Raw genomic sequence first — 17,417 nt, forward strand, 5'->3', positions numbered from 1 at the left:
CTTGGGTTTCTTTTTATCCTCCAAACAGATTTGACCCAAAATGGACATTTTCCTTGAGAATAATAGATCTTTTTCCTTCAGCTCAAAGTTTTACCTTTTGGATTGTATTCCACACACGTTCATTATCGTTTCTTCTTCCTTCAAGGGTGTCCATAGTATCTGCCATTAGTGACTGCAGCTGTGGCACCAAGATAAAAATTATCAGTGTGGAATTCACACTGAAATAACTTCTCTAAATACACAGATTAAAACCTAATTAAAAAATCATTTGTACGCTGATGATTTTATTACTCATCTTTCCTACAATGAATATTGCCACCTCATCTTTGTTTGTCATTGCTGAATATTATTGCAGATATAAAATACTGAAACAATGAAAAGATTCTTCTTGAAAATTTGTAGAAAACATATAGGTTTTAATGTAGTAGGTGTTGCTGTTTTGTGAAAAACAGATTTAGGTTGTAAAGAATGAAGGCAGTAGTTAATTCTTTCAGGAAATAGCATGTAGTACACGAAAGCGTTTTAGTGTTTTCTCCTGAGGCTAATGTATCATAATTCTAGGCATCAAGCAAAAGCTCACCAGAGGACAATACTACAATTATGCCGTTTTATTGCCTCTTAAATAATCTAGCTCATTTAACTTCTTTTACTATGCTTTTCTTTGTTAAAATTTTAAAATAGCCAAGTTTTTTTTATTTTTAGGTCCCATTCAAAGGCAAGTTTTAAACATTCTAATCTTTGCCCCAAACAGGCACCTGCTGTACTCTAATGTGAAAGTATCCTGTACACATGCTGCATATGTGACCACAAAAGTGAAATGAAGTTACATCAAGCCATGTGCTATTCAAAGGTTAAAAAAAGTTCTCAAAAAATACCAGTTCAATTCACTATAACATCAAACAGTAATGGACCTTAGATAATCTTTCTTTGGTTTAGATATTGCAGCATGTAAGCAGGAGAGAGAACTGAGTCACTCAAAATCTTCTATTAAGCAATCACTGTTTAGATAGCAGCATACAGGGTATTACTAGGATTAATTCTCTAGGTTAACCCACACTTGTAAGTTGCAAAGTAAAATCTATTATTGAAGGTCATGAAACCTTGTAAGATATATAATTTTTAAATGCTTGGCATACAGATATACTTCCATATATATTTAAATTTTTTTCTGCTGGGTAAATAAGTACAAAAATATCCAATGAAATTTCATTTTCTAGAGTTTCAAATAGAGAAAAGTTACACTTTAGAAAAGAATGTCAATAATGCTAGTTTGAGGCTCTTTGTGTATATTTTGAAAAATAAGTATTTCCAGTAAAAAAAAAAAAAAATAGATGTGTGATTAAGAAGACTTAAGTGCAGAGAATTCCCCTGTATTTTTCATTTAAATCTTGAATGTGCTTTTCAGGAAGACAGGATCAACATTTTGCCGGCTTCTTAAATTAACATTTTCTTTGCTTCCTCTTATCTCAAAGGAGCATTAATCATCTAAAATTGGCTATAATATGCACTTTGAAAGCTCCATACTTACTATACTTCTGAGTGCCTTATGAATGGCAGGATAAACAGCCTTTTAGAAGGTGTTCTTTTGCACACAACCATAAAGTTTAGAAAGTATTATTGCCAGTTTTGACTTGGTAATTCCTTGATTCATAGACTTATTTCATAGTTTTCATCTTTAGTATGCATAGTTTTATTATTTGGCTAGTCATACAACTTTCTATGCTTACTCTGAATATCAGTATTTATTTAACATGCTTTTAGCAAGTTTAGATGAACGTTATAAATGTTGGCAGCTCATTTCTTGATTAAATCTTAAAAAGCTCAAAGGGGGAGGATTTCTTTAGTTATCTGAAAATTACAGGTAATAGGTTTGGGCTGTTCTCATCATTACTATGTGAATTCAATTCAGGGCTATAATTAGTTTTAGCTACTCTCAATTAAAGCTTCTAAGTAAAGGGTCTTTCCCTACAGCACACTAGGAGCTCCATATGGAGTAAATTTTACCTTTCCTTGAATGGGTAGCACACTGTTTACTATACTGTTTTTCAAATGAGGTGCTATCATTTCTAATATTAATTATGGTTATAATATGTACATCTGTCTGAAGATTATTTCTGTGAGAATCGCTTCAACTAGTTTTTGGGTCTGTGTGTGGCTAAAGTGTCTGGTTTTCTGAATAAACTCATCAATTCAGCTAAAAAAAAAACCCATCTATTTTCACTAGCTACGTTTTCCCTTCAAATAAACAACTTTTGTTGATTTATCTAAATGTACTAGTGTTGGCACTGCCAATATTTATTTTAACCCTGGAAGTGATTAAGAAAACTCTAAAGATGATTTTGTAGGGTCATTTTTCTATACAGCAATTACTCTTTTGTCCTCTCACTTTTTCATAAAAGAGAATCATATATCAATATATCTTGGAGTTTATTAAACAATCTCATTTTACCAAAAACCAGAAGCCTGACACACAATATAAATAACCAGCCCCTTTCTATGTTTTTACACATCACAACGTTTTTGCTGTAATAATGGAAGCTAGTTAATGTGGGCAAATAAAAACCAGACACACACCTTCCTACATTTTTCAGTTTTGTCATTAGAATGCTTCAAGAAGGTTTGGGAGTTTGCCCTCAGACTACATTTATTACCACAGGTTTTTTTTCTTTTTTCCAGACCGTATCACTTTTCTGTTGGCTCTGGGCCTATGAAACCCTTAAAGAAAAATACTTACCAATTCTGCTTCCTGTTGACTGATGTCCTGTAGGTAGGGAATGGTTGCTAGCTCTGCCATTGCTTGATTAATCACCTGGGACTGCTCCTTTACTCTCTGCAGCTGGCTGAGGAGGTCGGCATATTGCAACTTCTCCATCACACCTGAGGATGCAGGAAAACTCCCCTAGTCTCAAAGTAAAAGAAATGTTTTAGAACAAAACCACGGAAATAGACCTCTCCCCAGGGATAGAAGTCAGGGCTTGTGATAATGTATTTACATCTTTTGAAACAACGGAATCTAGTACAAATACGTGTTTCCTTCTATCATTTTACAGAATTGTCTTATATCCCTTTTTCTAGTAAGTAAATACACATAAAAGAGAGTCCTTTGGAGAACTGTTGAGACGGATTTGCTGATTGTCCTGCATTAGGGAGCTAGGCTGAGGGGAAAAGAGGGACTAAATTTGAATCTGCGCTTCACTCACCCAGGAGTGATCCCACAGAGCTGTGTCTGCCTAGAAGGGGCGAGTTTATCTATATCACCAAAGCATCATAAGAGGTAAGAGTTGCCTACTATCTTGTTTATCTGAAAGAAAATTTTTTAATGCTAGTTGAATCTTGACAAACGTTGTGTAAGTTGAATTCTGTTTACCCCAATAGCTTACATGAAACCTCTAAGCTCTGCTTTTATTTCCAGTTCTTATTGGATAGCCTTGCACAGTCTCCTTGTTGACTAGCTTCCCTCTGTCTACTGGGACCATTTCAACAACTAACACGTTCCATCTTGACACAGACTACTGTGTGCCTTTGTAAGGACTGTCAACCCCCATGGCATTTTGGGCTTTCTTAAGATGGGGCGCATTTAGAAAAAAGTGGCCCACCAAGGTGCGTGTTACTGCCATCCACAAAAGAGGAGACATTATCTTCTATAAAAATGTTTAATACAAATTGTAATGCTTGATAGGAGAGGCAACATTAGTCATGAAATTCTTAAGTTTATCTTTAAGAAAAAGTACTTTTGACGTGGGGGTATATAAGAGTTAACATAAAAGCCTTGAGTTTCTGCTGCATTTGGAGGGTCATGAGAAATGGGAATTCAAAAGAGGACTTACTTTGGCAATTGCATTTTACATCCTGGTGCTCAGAAGAGAAGCGACCAAGTGCCCCTTTAGAGCAGAGGCCCCCTGGACTGCCTACACCAGAATCACTACGCTGGCTTGTGGACTTGGCAGTTAGCAAACTCAGTGCTGGGCTTCACCCTCACAATGTCTTGTTATGTGGCCCTAGAAATACAAATTTCAGCTAGGTGCCTCCCCAAATGTTCAAATATCTCAAACAGAAGTTTGAGACAAACCACCACCTTAAAGGTTAGTATCTGAGTAAAGACTATTTGGGTTTGCACATACTTATGAAACAGAATTTCTTCTAGAAATTAGAGAAGGCAGACATATAATTTCACTCTCTTAAGAGAATCTCCTCTAAGGAGAAAAACTGCTGGAAACTGATATTACTGAACTTCAACTTAAAATTAGAAAGCACTTCTTTTTGAAAGGCCACACTCATATTCTGATTGACAGCAACCTCTGGAAGCTGACATTTTTTTCTAGAATCTTGCAAATAAAGAAAGGCTGGCACCATCGTGCTGTATCTGCTTTATTTGTCCCTAACACCTACATATGCTGTTCAATGAATGTCTTCTTACTCACACTAATTTGTTCTTTCTGATTAATCATTTATCTGAAAATCTATAAACCTATAAGATTGATGATTGCAAATGGTAGATGTGGGGTTCCTTCCTGAATTGATGAAAAACCTAGCCTACCCATCAGTTTAAACATGTAGCTAAACAATGGCATTCTGTCAAATAGAGGAAAGCAAGTTGGAGGAGAAACGGTTTACATTCTGAAGAAAAATTGCTTTCTTTGTCCTTCTTTAAAATAAACAATGGGGCTAGTTGTAGGAAAGTGGTGTAGTGACTCAACCCTAAAGAGCAGAAACAACTGCAGGCTGCTCAGGAACATAATCTATCAGTGTAATTTTCCAAAACATCAGGAAAATAAACATAGTGGAAGGCAACAGTTTTAGCTTGATTGTTGGATGCATAACAAAACAGGAAGTGCTCTATTTGAATAAGATAACAGGGAAAGAATACAGTTGACTGCTAATAGTCACCCCTCCTCCCCCAGAAGCCAAATGCAGTTTTGGTTATCAGGAAACTGTAGATTAATATTTTACCTATCCAAGATAGGGGTTTTTGAAAGACAAAGTGAAAAAGAAATAAAATTGATATCTAGTGTGGCAGAAATGTTTTAATGCTGTTGCTTTAAGGAAATAAAGAAAATAATAAAAAATAGGAATTAGCTTAAATATCTGATGCTAACAAAGACTAAATCTAAAGGCAGGTAGCCCTCCCAGTGAGACTTCAGGAATGATCAAAGGGCTCCTTAGCTGCTGGAGAGAGTGTAATAAAGTGGCCACGATTGAAGCTAAAACCTCACACAGGTGCAATGAGGGTTAGGTAATAGCAAGTTCAAGTGAAGGCTTCAGTCAGAGAATTGTCAAGATTTAATAGCAGTTACAAATAAATATTTGGTAAATAAGTGGCACTATATTATACTGCTGAAAAGCAGAGTCCAAGTGTTTGGAATGTATTTCCATTTGGCATAAGATATAGAAACACTAATTGCAAAAAAGGGGTAGGAAACACTATTGTTCATTTCAAATGTGCATATGTAAACATTTTTTATGTTTCACTTGGAAGAAATTAAAAGTAAAATTAATGAGGTATTAAAAACATGGTTAGTTAGGTCATTTTTTGGCAAGTCATCCTGTGAAGGCGGCTTCATGCATGGCAAGAGATTTCATTATTTTAACTCTTTAACATTTAGCCCAGAAAGCACAGTACATAAGGTTTGAAACTGACAGCAGCCAATAAAGTTAATGAATGGAAAAGTATAGTGCCATCCAGTAGCAGGTGAAATAATTAGGACAAAAATCCAGAAAATGAAAAATACCATAGCAGCAGGGCTGCTGGCTGAATGGGGTTGACGTGAACCTGGATTAGAAGTCACCAGGAAGGTTGTATCATATTGTAGATTATTACTCTTAAAATGCTAGAATCATCCTTGTTTGGCCATGTATTGTGTACCTAGTAGACTAATCTACAAAGATAAGGAAACGGGTCAGAAGTGTAAAGAGAATCATTGTCTGACACATAGAAACCTCTCTGAGACCAGGAAACATATTTACCAACTGTATTCACCACCTCATAGCAAGAGTTGAAAATTCATGTTCTTTAGCAAGCTTTTTACAGTTAATTTTTGGAGTGTAATTTGTACATTATATGTTCATTTTAATTTTTTTTATTCTTTTTTTTTTGAGGCAGAGTCTTGCTCTGTTGCACAGGCTGGAGTGCAGTGGTGTGATCTCGGCCCACCGCAGACTCCGCCTCCCAGGTTCAAGCAATTCTCTTGCTTCAGCCTCCCGAATAGCTGGGACTACAGGTGTGCGCCACCACGTCTGATTATTTTTTTGTGTGTTTGTGCGTGTGTTTTTAATAGAGACAGAGTCTCGCCATGTTGGTCAGGCTGGTCTCAAACTCCTGGCCTCAAGTGATCCACCCACCTCGGCCTCCCAAAGTGCTGGGATTACAGGCGTGAGCCACTGCACCCAGCCTATATGTTCATTTTTTAAAAATTGAATCCAGCTATGGAATCATTCCTATGTTCTGTGTTATGCATGTTTTGCCTCTGGCAAGGATCATACTTTTAAATCAAAGAGATGTAATATGATTTAGTAAAAGAATGTTGGCACAATATTCTGAAGCTCTGATTTTGAGCCCCAGCTGTGTGAACTTGGATATATCACTACTCTGAGCCACAGTTTCCTCATTGGTAAAATGAAGGTGACACAATGTCACCAAATTGTGAGGGTCAAATTAGAGAATGTGAGGGAAAAATGCTTTTTAAATTGCAGAGCACTATGCATGTGCTTCTCCTAAACTATAGTTCCAAAGTGGAAATTTCTGCATGCAGTCAGCACCTAGTTCATGACCAGGACTGCTCTGTACTTTAAAAAAGATATGTTTGAGTAAAGAAAACTTCTTGACCATCAAATATTTCAAGGGTTTGGAAGCAAGAGTGTTTTGTTAGCTTTAGAATAAAATTTTACTCACTTTATACTTAAAATGCTTCGGTTGAGAGTAAGTTGCTGTACTGTCTCTTTATATGTAACTCGTGGAGAACGAACACATGTATCTTTTAGTTTAATGGAGAAAAATTGAAAATTAGGGCAGCCAAAAAATATTCCCTATGATATTATAATTTAGTGTATTATTGCCAAGTTAACTTTTTTCTAATTAGATATTAGGTAGGTATTATAAACCTAATATTTACAAGGTGACTAAATATTCAATATGTTTAGGGAACAGATCATGAGAATTCTTGGCATTGTTTAAGTATTGTTTAGAAATCTACGTATTTATTATTTATGTGACAGTATAAATGTGATAATAAAACATTGTGTAACTGATTCTGGTCAGGGTATTATGTCAAGAACTAGTATCGTCTTTTGGGTCTCCTGCTGTTGTGAATGCTGAAGTTTTAATGCATTGTATTTTCATATTCCAAGCCCATTTTCATTAAATAATATTGTCCAAATGAATTAAATATCTCTGAACATATATGGTATGAGGCAAAGTATATTTCCTAGCCATTAGTTCCACTTTTTTTGTTTTTGTCTTTTTTTTTTCCATTTTGGGGAGAATGGAGTCTCACTACGTTGTCCAGGCAGGTCTTGAATTTCTGGGCTCAAGCTGTCCTTCCACTTCTGCCTCCCTAAGTGCTGAGATTACAGGCATTTTTTTCCTAGCCATTAGGCCTTGATGAAACTGTGACATTCTACTAGGGTAAAGAGTTGTCTGTTTGAAACAGACAACAGAAATGTAAACTAAAGCCTTAGTCACCAGTATTAAGGATGACCGAAAAATCTAAAATTCTTTAAGATAAATGTATTGCACAAGACACTGGTCACTCACTGTCTTCTAATGGAAGTGTCTTGGATATTGGCTCTGTTCTACCAAGACATGTGAGGCTGCTTGTCACATGAGCATGGTCACAGCCTGCTGTCAACAAGACTGCAGTCCTGAGTCCAGTTCATGGCTGAAAATGGCATCTCAAATCCTGCCTGAGTGAAGGGATCTGAGCAAATCACTGATCAAAGGAAAGTAAGCTAAGGAAAAAAAAATCAAAATTCACAGAACATGAGTGGGATCTTCATATTAGAAGAAAAATAGGTGATTTCAAACTACACAGCTTGGATAAAGAAAAAAAAGGTCTGTAAAACAGTCTCTTTGTCAAAGCAAACTAAAACCAATACAAATAATTAAAGCTTAAATTCTTAATACTTTACAAAGTGCTTCAAGGGCATGGATTATGTACTTACGGTTCACAACAACTCTGTGAAGTGGGCCTGGCAGTTATCAGCCCATTTTATAAATGAGAAAAAAATAGTTCAGAGGTTAAGTGACTTGCCCTAGGGTTATTTGGCCAGAGCATGGCCTTGGGCAAAAGTCTTTGTCTACAGTATCACAAACTAGGGTAACAAATAATGACAATTCAATGCCTAAATATTCAAGTGAATGTCATTTAATATCTGACAAGAAAAAAAGAACACCTTGAAGGGTCTTAAAAACACTACTGAGGGCTGCTTGGGTTACAGTTAATGGTACCATGTAGGAATAATTTCTAGTCACCAATTCATCAGTTGCTTCATTAAGCTCGGTTACCTTTGCAGCTAATTTTATCAATCCTCCTTTATGAAGCTGTGGCTGTGCAAATAATAAGAAACCTGGTACCTGATATTTAGATATATTTGTGATCCCTGGGCACTTTCAGGCTTACCTACTTCAATTTCATTAAAACTCTTTGAAACAATCTTCCAAAAACTGTTATTTCTCTTAAAAGCGAACACAGGAAAGTTGATGAAATTCCTTGCAGTCAGCAAAGTGGTACTGAGACTCAATATAAGAAGACTGAGTTATTAATTAGATATTAAGAATCTCATTAATTATGGTTTTAAAGTCTCCTTTATAGTCACATAAAAGATTCATGTCTAACCAAATTTCCAAATGGCCAGAATACTCTTTAAAAGGTGATAGGAAAATGAGTTAAGAACATTGAAAAAGTACATAATGCCCAGTAAGGCCCAACCTATGTTCACAGTGTGAAATCGGAGCTGGCAACAGATGATGTGGTCAGTTTCCTGACAAGTGACAAGGTAAGGCAGGCATTGCTTCCAAGAGCCAGGCCTGGCCAGGCATGGTGGCTTATGCCTGTAATCTCAGCACTTTGTGAGGCCAAGGCAGGTGGATCACTTGAGGCCAGGGGTTCAAGACCAGCCGGGCCAACATGGTGAAACCCTGTCTCTACTAAAAATACAAAAAAATTAGCCAGGCATGGTGGTGCATGCTGTAATCCCAGCTATTCTGGAGGCTGGGGCAGGAGAATCATTTGAACCCTGGAGGTGGAGGTTGCAATGAGCCAACACCGCACCACTGCACTCCAACCCGGGTGACAGGGTGAGACTCTGTCTCAAAAAAAAACAAAACAAAAACAAAACAAAGAAACCAAAAACCCAAAAAACTAAAAACTAAAAAACAAAGAGCTAGGCCACAGGCAGATCACATCCACAGCCCCTGACACACTGGCTCTGCTAGGCTAGCTGTGCACGGATGAGATGAAGTAATGCTAAACGGTGATGGTTCTGGTTAGCAAAGCTTTCCCTGCTTGCATGGGCCTGATGATGAGGGTAATGATGTGTGTGGGTCTTTAGGATGGTGTTTTGTTATGGCAGCCTGAGCTGACTAAGGTGGAGATGGATTTCTTATTAATAGAAATATAGGGGAGATAATTGAAACATGGTTGTGGGGAAGGGGTAGCTTTGTGGTAGGAACGTCAGTAAAAATGTGTTTTTGTATTTGTAATGCATGGAATCACAAATCATGCAAATAGATTAGGTGTTTTATAGCTTTTCCAAAATGCTGAATAATGTTATTGAGCAGATAAACTGCTGAACAGATGTTAAGTAGCTGTTTGTGATGACCCCCTTGGTTCCCCTTTTAAGGTAAGAACATCAAATCAATGATGTAACACAAAAGAGGGAACAGGAAGGAAATTCTTTAAAATTTCCAACTTACAAGCCTTTTGAAAAATATTAAAAGAGGAGAAATCTGCAGCCTTTATAGCTTGTTAATGAGAAGTTCTCTTTATATACTTTCAGTACAATGGCTTAAATTTTGTAAAATAGCAGTGTAATTCAGGTCTTATTTTGGGCTCTTTAAGACTGAAAAGTAGAAAAGGCATATTTTTCCTGGATCATAGAAAGAGATTAGATAATTTACCTTATGGCTATATAAAGATCAATTGCCAATGTTTAGAGAAGCATCCAATTCATCAGCGAGGTATGAAGGCACTATCTTGAAAAGCTCTGAATTCTTGTGTAGGTAATGAGATGGTTATATGCAATAGCTCAGTAAGTGAAATAGAAAAAACATTGTGCTTCCTAGAATTTTCTTATTGATTTGAAATAAGAAATTCACTGCAATGTTGAATTAGATATTAGGAAGGTATAAAGAAAAGATTCTTTAAAGAGACACTACCCTAATAACTGCTTGAAATTGCAAAGTGTAGCATTATAGTATGTTTTAGAATAACAGAAATAAAATCATTAGCTAAAATTTGCTTGTTTTTGCAAATGAGATTTACTACGAATGTTTCCAAAATCCCCTAACACTTGCACTATTTGCCACGTAAGCCTTATATACTTCTAGAATTCTCTCATATTTGTACATTGGACAAGTATAAAAGACTCATATACCTACATTCAATTGGGTGCTTCTAATAAAATCCAATACTGGCAAGATTCGCTTCCCCATTGTCTCCATTTGTCTCACTGTATCTTCTCTGGTCAGACTGAAAGGTGTTTTATGCTCTAAAAATTGTAACAATAAACTTTTATACTATTTTCTCTAGACTTCCATTTCAAAATATTTTCTTTAGCAAGCTATAAACAAATATCTCAATATTAATAGATACAAAATCTTTAGTATAGAAACTAGTCCCATCCCTAGACCATATGTATAACAAAGAAAGATCTATGGGGAGAAAGGCAGAGGAGACACTGCCCTTTAGAAACTATCATTTATTTATTTTGTTGTGTTTCTTGATTGAGAGATCTAAGAGACAACCTATAACAATTCACCTATCTCTTCAGAGTCTGTTTTTCCTGAGTTGTGAAAAAATGCGTCACAAATGTGTCTGATTCTTGTCTTGTTCCTCCTAGGTATTATTCAAGTGTGCAGATCCATTGACTTTGAATGTAGCTGGAAGTTCAGATAAGCCTCAGAGGATACAGTGCCAGACAGACAAAACACAAATACTTAATTATGTGGTTAGAGCTGCAGGAATAAATTTAACCTGGTCATGAATTCAGCCCATAAGTTTGAGATTTCAACTCCATGTGAATATTTTCTTGAGTTTTAAAAGTTTCAACTTGGATTACTGAACACCATTTAACTGTAATACACTCCAGGAGATCTAAACTCTTGGCCAATTACATAAGAAAAGGGGGGAACAGACATTAATACAATAACAGAATACAAGTAATTTAAGATTGTCATTGGCTATATTTTTGATTTCATATAGTAGTTTTATTGCATAATTTTCTTCTACCTCTGCTAATTGATAATGATGAAAACTAGTATTCTTTAAGCACTGTATGATTAGGCATTGATGACTGTGGTGGGTGGAGTAAGATGATTAGATGATTAGAGTGAGGGGGGTGGGCATTCCAGGATTGCGTGTGTTCTTAGGGAAAGATTTCCTGGAATCAGAATTCCAGGTATTGTTAACTAACCCACAAAGAAGATTAGAAGGAGTTAATTTTAACTCAAACATTTTTTGGGGCCCAAAACTCATCACAGGCTACTATATGCTAAACCTTGTAGGTTCAGATGATATACCTGTGAATATTGGCAGCTTCCTGCTTGATATTTTTTCCAAAAATTTTCCATCTTCTTTGTTTTTGAACCCAAGAGTCAAGAGATATTGTTGGGGAGGAAAAGATGACCAGTCAACTGTCTGAGGCAACATGTGGAGTGCTTGAAGATCTGAAATATGACAGAAAAAGAACTAAGAGGCTTTGTTATGGTTTTAATATTTTTAGGGTTTTTCCCCCCAGATTTCAGGAATTGTACCTGGAAAAAATGGTAACTATAAAGGTGAAAGGTATGAAGTAAAATTATGTGTATCAAAAGGTCAAATAGATAACATATCAAAATCATATTTCATTATACTTAGTAATCTAAGCATACACAAAGCATAACAATAAAATATGGCTAGATCACATGGTCATCTTTCCTCATCTTCAGAATAATAGACATTCAGGACCAGCTTGCAGGCTTATTATTTTTAGCTGTAACTCTTTACAAGAGACTTCGATTTTTCTTTTTTTTTTTTTTAGACGGAGTCTTGCTCTTGTCGCCCAGGCTGGAATGTAATGTCTCAATTTTGGCTCACTGCAACCTCTGCCTCCTGGGTTCAAGTGATTCTACTGCTTCAGCCTCCTGAGTAGCTGGGATTACAGGCGCCCGCCACCATGCCCAGCTAATTTTTGTATTTTTAGTAGAGACGGGGTTTCACCATGTTGGCCAGGCTAGTCTCAAACTTCTGACCTCAGGTGATCTACCTGCCTCGGCCTCCCAAAATGCTGAGATTACAGGCAGGAGCCACCACGCTCAGCCGAGAATTTGATTTTTCTCTTCCTAGCTTAAGATGTAAGGAAATAATGTTAGTTATAAAAAAAGGAAAGAGAAAAATTACCAAGTGAGAATTAAAATATACAGCTAATTAATTTAGTTACCATCCTTCATATAGGCATAGGAGGAAATTTAAAATGATAAATGTACTGACTATTGTAATTAGACTTGGAAATAATTCGTGTCATGAAAACGGTTCTAAAACAGACTCAATTCTTAATGACCGTAAGAGCTAATATTTACTGAGTACTTATTTTCTATCTGCCCCTGTTCTAAGAGCTTTGTGCGCACTCTTCTTTGAATTCCACATGATAACTTCACAAGGTTGGTGCTATTGTCCTCACTTTATGGATAAGAGGTTGAGGGACACAGATGGGAAGTAACTTGCCCAACAGCACAGCTCCAAAGTAGGCAAAGCCGGATTCACAACCAGGTAGTCTGACTCCAGACACCACAGGCACAGCCACTGCACCCTTCTTCAAGATTGCTTGGCACTAGGTTACTTTTGGGGTAGGGATAAAGGCCCACCTTACCGATGATAAGACTGGTGCTTCAAGAGGTTACAAACATGCCCAAGATCACGAATTGAGCAAACAGAGGGGCCAGAATTGAAAGCCAAAGTACAAAGGCTAACCTCTTGGGGACCTGGAGGCAAGATTCACTTAATTCATTTCCATTTTGAGTAACAAGGCTTTGGTTTATTAAAATAAATTTCTCAAGTGAAGGATGATGAACAGAGAGGTTTAATAAGCCCTCTTTGTTTAACACTGCCAGAAAGGGGAAAAGGCAAAATCCCAAATATCACTGAATGATGGTTTAGTTAAAGGTAAAATGTTAACGTAGACTCAGAACTCAAATGGTGGTAATGGTTCAAATATAGCCTTCACTATTTGTCTGTAATACTTCTTTTAAAAATAAGACAGTACACCACGAGTGTTTTTTTTTTAACACCATCCCCCTTTTTAAGCCTCAGAACCTTTTGTCCAAACTAAAATTTTCTGACAAGCCCAATATTAAAAGCCAATAAAAAGTAGGGACATTCTGTTTGAATCTTGGCACACTGACCACCCACCCTCACTACTGAACTCTGTTCTATACCCTACTCACAGATGCCACCTCGAGCTTCTCCACAGAACCTCAGTTTTTCAAAACACAGTTTGGAAAACACTGCAGTGTTATTTGTCACAGTTGGGTTAAGTAAACAGTGTATGTCTGTCAAACTGAGAGTTAAAATATATGCTGATTATTGAAATAATTAAAATATCACAAAGTGCCTTTTAAACACAAACACAGAACAAAAACATCTTAATCCCAAACATGCTTTAGTTTTTCTTTGGTGACTTAGGATCCAGGTCAGCTCTTACTGTTAATGTGGGCTAATATTCATCTGGCGCATCTTCTGTGCCACACACGTTATCAGGGTTATCTTTTTCAATCACGGAGTGGGGAGCAGGGCATATTATCAGGCCCAACTTACAGATGATAAAGCTGGAGCTTCCAGAGATTCCAGAGTTGCCCAAGATCACACACTGAGCATAGGGACCAGAACTGAAAATCAGGCAGCTGGATGCCAAAGTACAAAGGCTTACCACTCAAAACTATCCTTGTGACAGTCTAGGGTCATGGTTCTAAAAATCGACGGGAAACATGCCATAGGAATGCCAGTGAACACTCTATCTAGAAAAGTATAGCAAATGCTCAAGAGTTCCCAAACTAACAGAGTGACTTTTAGGCATCTTAACATACCGATTGCAAGTATCAGATGCTTCTTCTTCTTTGTTTTTTTTTTTTTTTTTTGAGATGGAGTCTTGCTCTGTCTACCCAGGCCGGAGTGCAATGGCACTATCTTGGCTCACTGCAAACTCCGCCTCCCGGGTTCAAGCAATTCTCCTGCCTCAGCCTCCTGAGTAGCTAGGATTACAGGCACCCACCACCACACCCAGCTAATTTTGTATTTTTAGTAGAGATGGGATTTCTCCAAGTTGGTCAAGCTGGTCTTGAACTCCTGACCTCAGGAGATCTGCCTGCCTCGGCCTCCCAAAGTGTCCGGATTACAGGTGTGAGCCACTGCACATAGCCTTAGATACTTCTTTAGTTGGTGGTTGTGTTACAAAATGCCTGTTTTTAAAAGGATGGCTCATTTTTATAAACAAGGTAAAAATGTGATTTCTGCTTTTCAATTTCAAAAGTGCAGGAAGTTTCTTTGCTTTTGAAATCTGCAGCTGATCATCACAGACATGCCCCTCTTTGCAAGCGAATACTATTTTGCTGAAATATTAGCAAGGGGAGAGCTTACTCATTTTACTGAAGTTGCCAATAACTGGATTGTATGAAAAGGCAGCTGAGTAACCTCGAGATTTGGCATTTTCTGGTGCAGCACTATCGCCAAAACCAGCCTGATGTTTGAGGACTCTCTTATGTAGATAGATAACATAAAGACTTTGAGTGGTTTACCTCTTCTTGTCCTTAAATATTTGATAGATAAAGAGGAGACAAATACTAATATTGGCAGTGATTAGATGGAATAGAAACGAATGTCAGTACTATACTATGGCTCATTTATTGTAAAACATGCTTGTAAAATTGTAAATATTCTCTGTTGCTTCTGATCCTATATGCTTCATCCAGTGAGTATTTGACCCATTATTAACTTCCAGTTGAAGTTTTAAAATGTAGGAGGCTCCTATATACATACGGTTAAATTTAGAAAAAATTTTTTTTTCAGGTATCATTCTTTTTCCATTTGTATGCAGGGTAAATTGCTGTTGTATGAACATTTAGCCTAACAGGTGGTCTATGACCCAAAATGACAACACACTTACCAGATGTTGAATCTCATGTAACATTAATTTGAGTGCTAATTGTTCTCGATTTTGTGCTCATAAACCTCTACCTGTGTCCGAAAAGCTCCGTGCTTCTGATGGATATAAAAGTTAACCAGATTATATTACCCTTCTGTAGGAAAGTAGAATTGATTAAAAAATGTCTTCTTTGCTCCTGTCATGTTGAAAGAAACTTGGGAGAAACAGATCTTTTAATGCATTCCTTTACAATTTATCCCAATTGGAGATGAAATTTGTATGACTATGACTGAATTTATTATTAAACAAATCAGTTTGCATACGTGAACAGCTCCAAATTTTTACCATTAGCCAAGTGGATGCTTTAGAAAATAATATCAAAGATAGATTATGCAGATTAAATTTCTCGCAGAAACATAATCTTTCAATTTCTTTTCCCCCAGACGAAAGATGTCAAACTTTCACTGAAAGAGGTAAACAGTTTTCCCTTTTTCAGAAATGTTTTACTGTACTCCGGAAGGCTGAAACTGACCACCTTGCAAGTCCTCAAGCTATTCTGGCTTCTTGACTTTTTGGTATTATTGTCCTCTCCTTAAAAATCATCTTCCTGGAGTTCAGTAGTAGTCTCTGTCTCTCTCTCCCTCTGACACACACACACACACACACACACACACACACACACACACACACACACACACATACACACACACAAACATTCCCCTTTCTCCTCCTGCCTTCTCATTCAGTGTTCCTCACAGCTGTCCCCAGCTCATTGATATTCTCTTCATACATACACCCTTGGGAATATCTCTAGTCTTGTGTCTTCGGCTACTATTTTTAACCAAAAAATTGGATATCAAATCTACAGTTGCAGCTGGAAATTTCCACCAAATTCCAACATGGCATTTCCAAATACCTACTGGGACATTGCTATTTGTTCAACACTCCAAAAGTTAGTTAAAATAGAGCAAATATGTTCCTCAAAAGTGATTTTCATAATCTCTATAACTTCTCTTTTCCTTTTTTTTTTGCCAGCCTGTTATGAGGATAGCCATTATTCACCCAATTATTCTGGCTTAAAAATTTGAAGCCGTTGTTGACTTTTCTTTCCACTTGTTCCCCATTTAGTGAGTCTCTCAAAAACTAATTAAACCTGCACATTGCAATGCGTCCCGTATCAGCCTGTTTCTTTGCATTATCATTGCTATTATCTTGGTCAAATTTCTCATCACATAACATCTGGATTATTGAAGAGTTTCCCCACCAGTCTCACTGCTACCAGTGTTGTTTCATGCCAATACATCACTACATCACCACTCGATGAATATTTTTGATACATCACCTGCCTTTTTCACTGTCACATCCTTCCTCAGGAACTCTGGAGACTTTTCCTTTCCTGGCATTCAAGGCTCTCAGCAGTGTGCATCTACTTCACAATCTATCCATGATTCTTACATTTTCTCTAGTATCAACCTTTATAACCAGCTCTGCTGATTTCACTGCCTGTGCTTATATGGCCTCTGAACTTTTGCTTGTGATTTTCCACTCAGAAACAACTACCTAGTCTCCCCATTTTTCCTTTATTCAACCTAACACTGTCCTTGCAGATGTGTCTAAGTCCCATCTAGCTCATAAAGGGTTTCCTGAATATTACAGTGTCTTCCAATCTTCCATTCAAACTCTTTGTTTTTTTTTTTTTTTGAGATGGAGTCTCGCTCTGTTGCCCAGGCTGGAGTACAGTGGCGCGATCTTGGCTCACTGCAAGCTCCGCCTCCCGGGTTCACGCCATTCTTCTGCCTCAGCCTCCCAAGTAGCTGGGACTACAGGCGCCCGCCACCACACCTGGCTAATATTTGTATTTTTAGTAGAGACGGGGTTATGTTAGCCATGATGGTCTTGATCTCGTGATCCACCCGCCTCGGCCTCCCAAAGTGGTGGGATTACAGGTGTGAGCCGCCTTTTGGAGATGGAGTTTCACTCTTGTTGCCCAGGCTGGAGTGCAATGGTGCCATCTCAGCTCACTGCAACCTCTACTTCCTGGGTTCAAGGGATTCTCCTGTCTCAGCCTCCTGAGTTGATGGGATTAC

The 17,417-nt window shown here is 37.4% G+C and overlaps 1 protein-coding gene across 1 annotated transcript in view; it reads right to left on the reverse strand.

Moving 5' to 3' along the window:
- The window catches only part of SPATA16 (spermatogenesis associated 16), a 254,547-nt gene that overhangs the window by 24,738 nt on the left and 212,392 nt on the right, over window positions 1-17,417 (reverse strand). The window contains exons 7-10 of the mRNA XM_030823120.1: window positions 11,735-11,881; window positions 10,595-10,704; window positions 2,735-2,899; window positions 95-178 (exon numbers count right to left, since the gene is read on the reverse strand). Of these exons, the coding sequence (XP_030678980.1) occupies window positions 95-178; window positions 2,735-2,899; window positions 10,595-10,704; window positions 11,735-11,881 (506 nt within the window). The remainder of the gene's footprint in view (window positions 1-94; window positions 179-2,734; window positions 2,900-10,594; window positions 10,705-11,734; window positions 11,882-17,417) is intronic.

This window comes from Nomascus leucogenys, chromosome 11 (genome assembly GCF_006542625.1).
Source record: "Nomascus leucogenys isolate Asia chromosome 11, Asia_NLE_v1, whole genome shotgun sequence".
NCBI classification, from domain to species: domain Eukaryota; kingdom Metazoa; phylum Chordata; class Mammalia; order Primates; family Hylobatidae; genus Nomascus; species Nomascus leucogenys.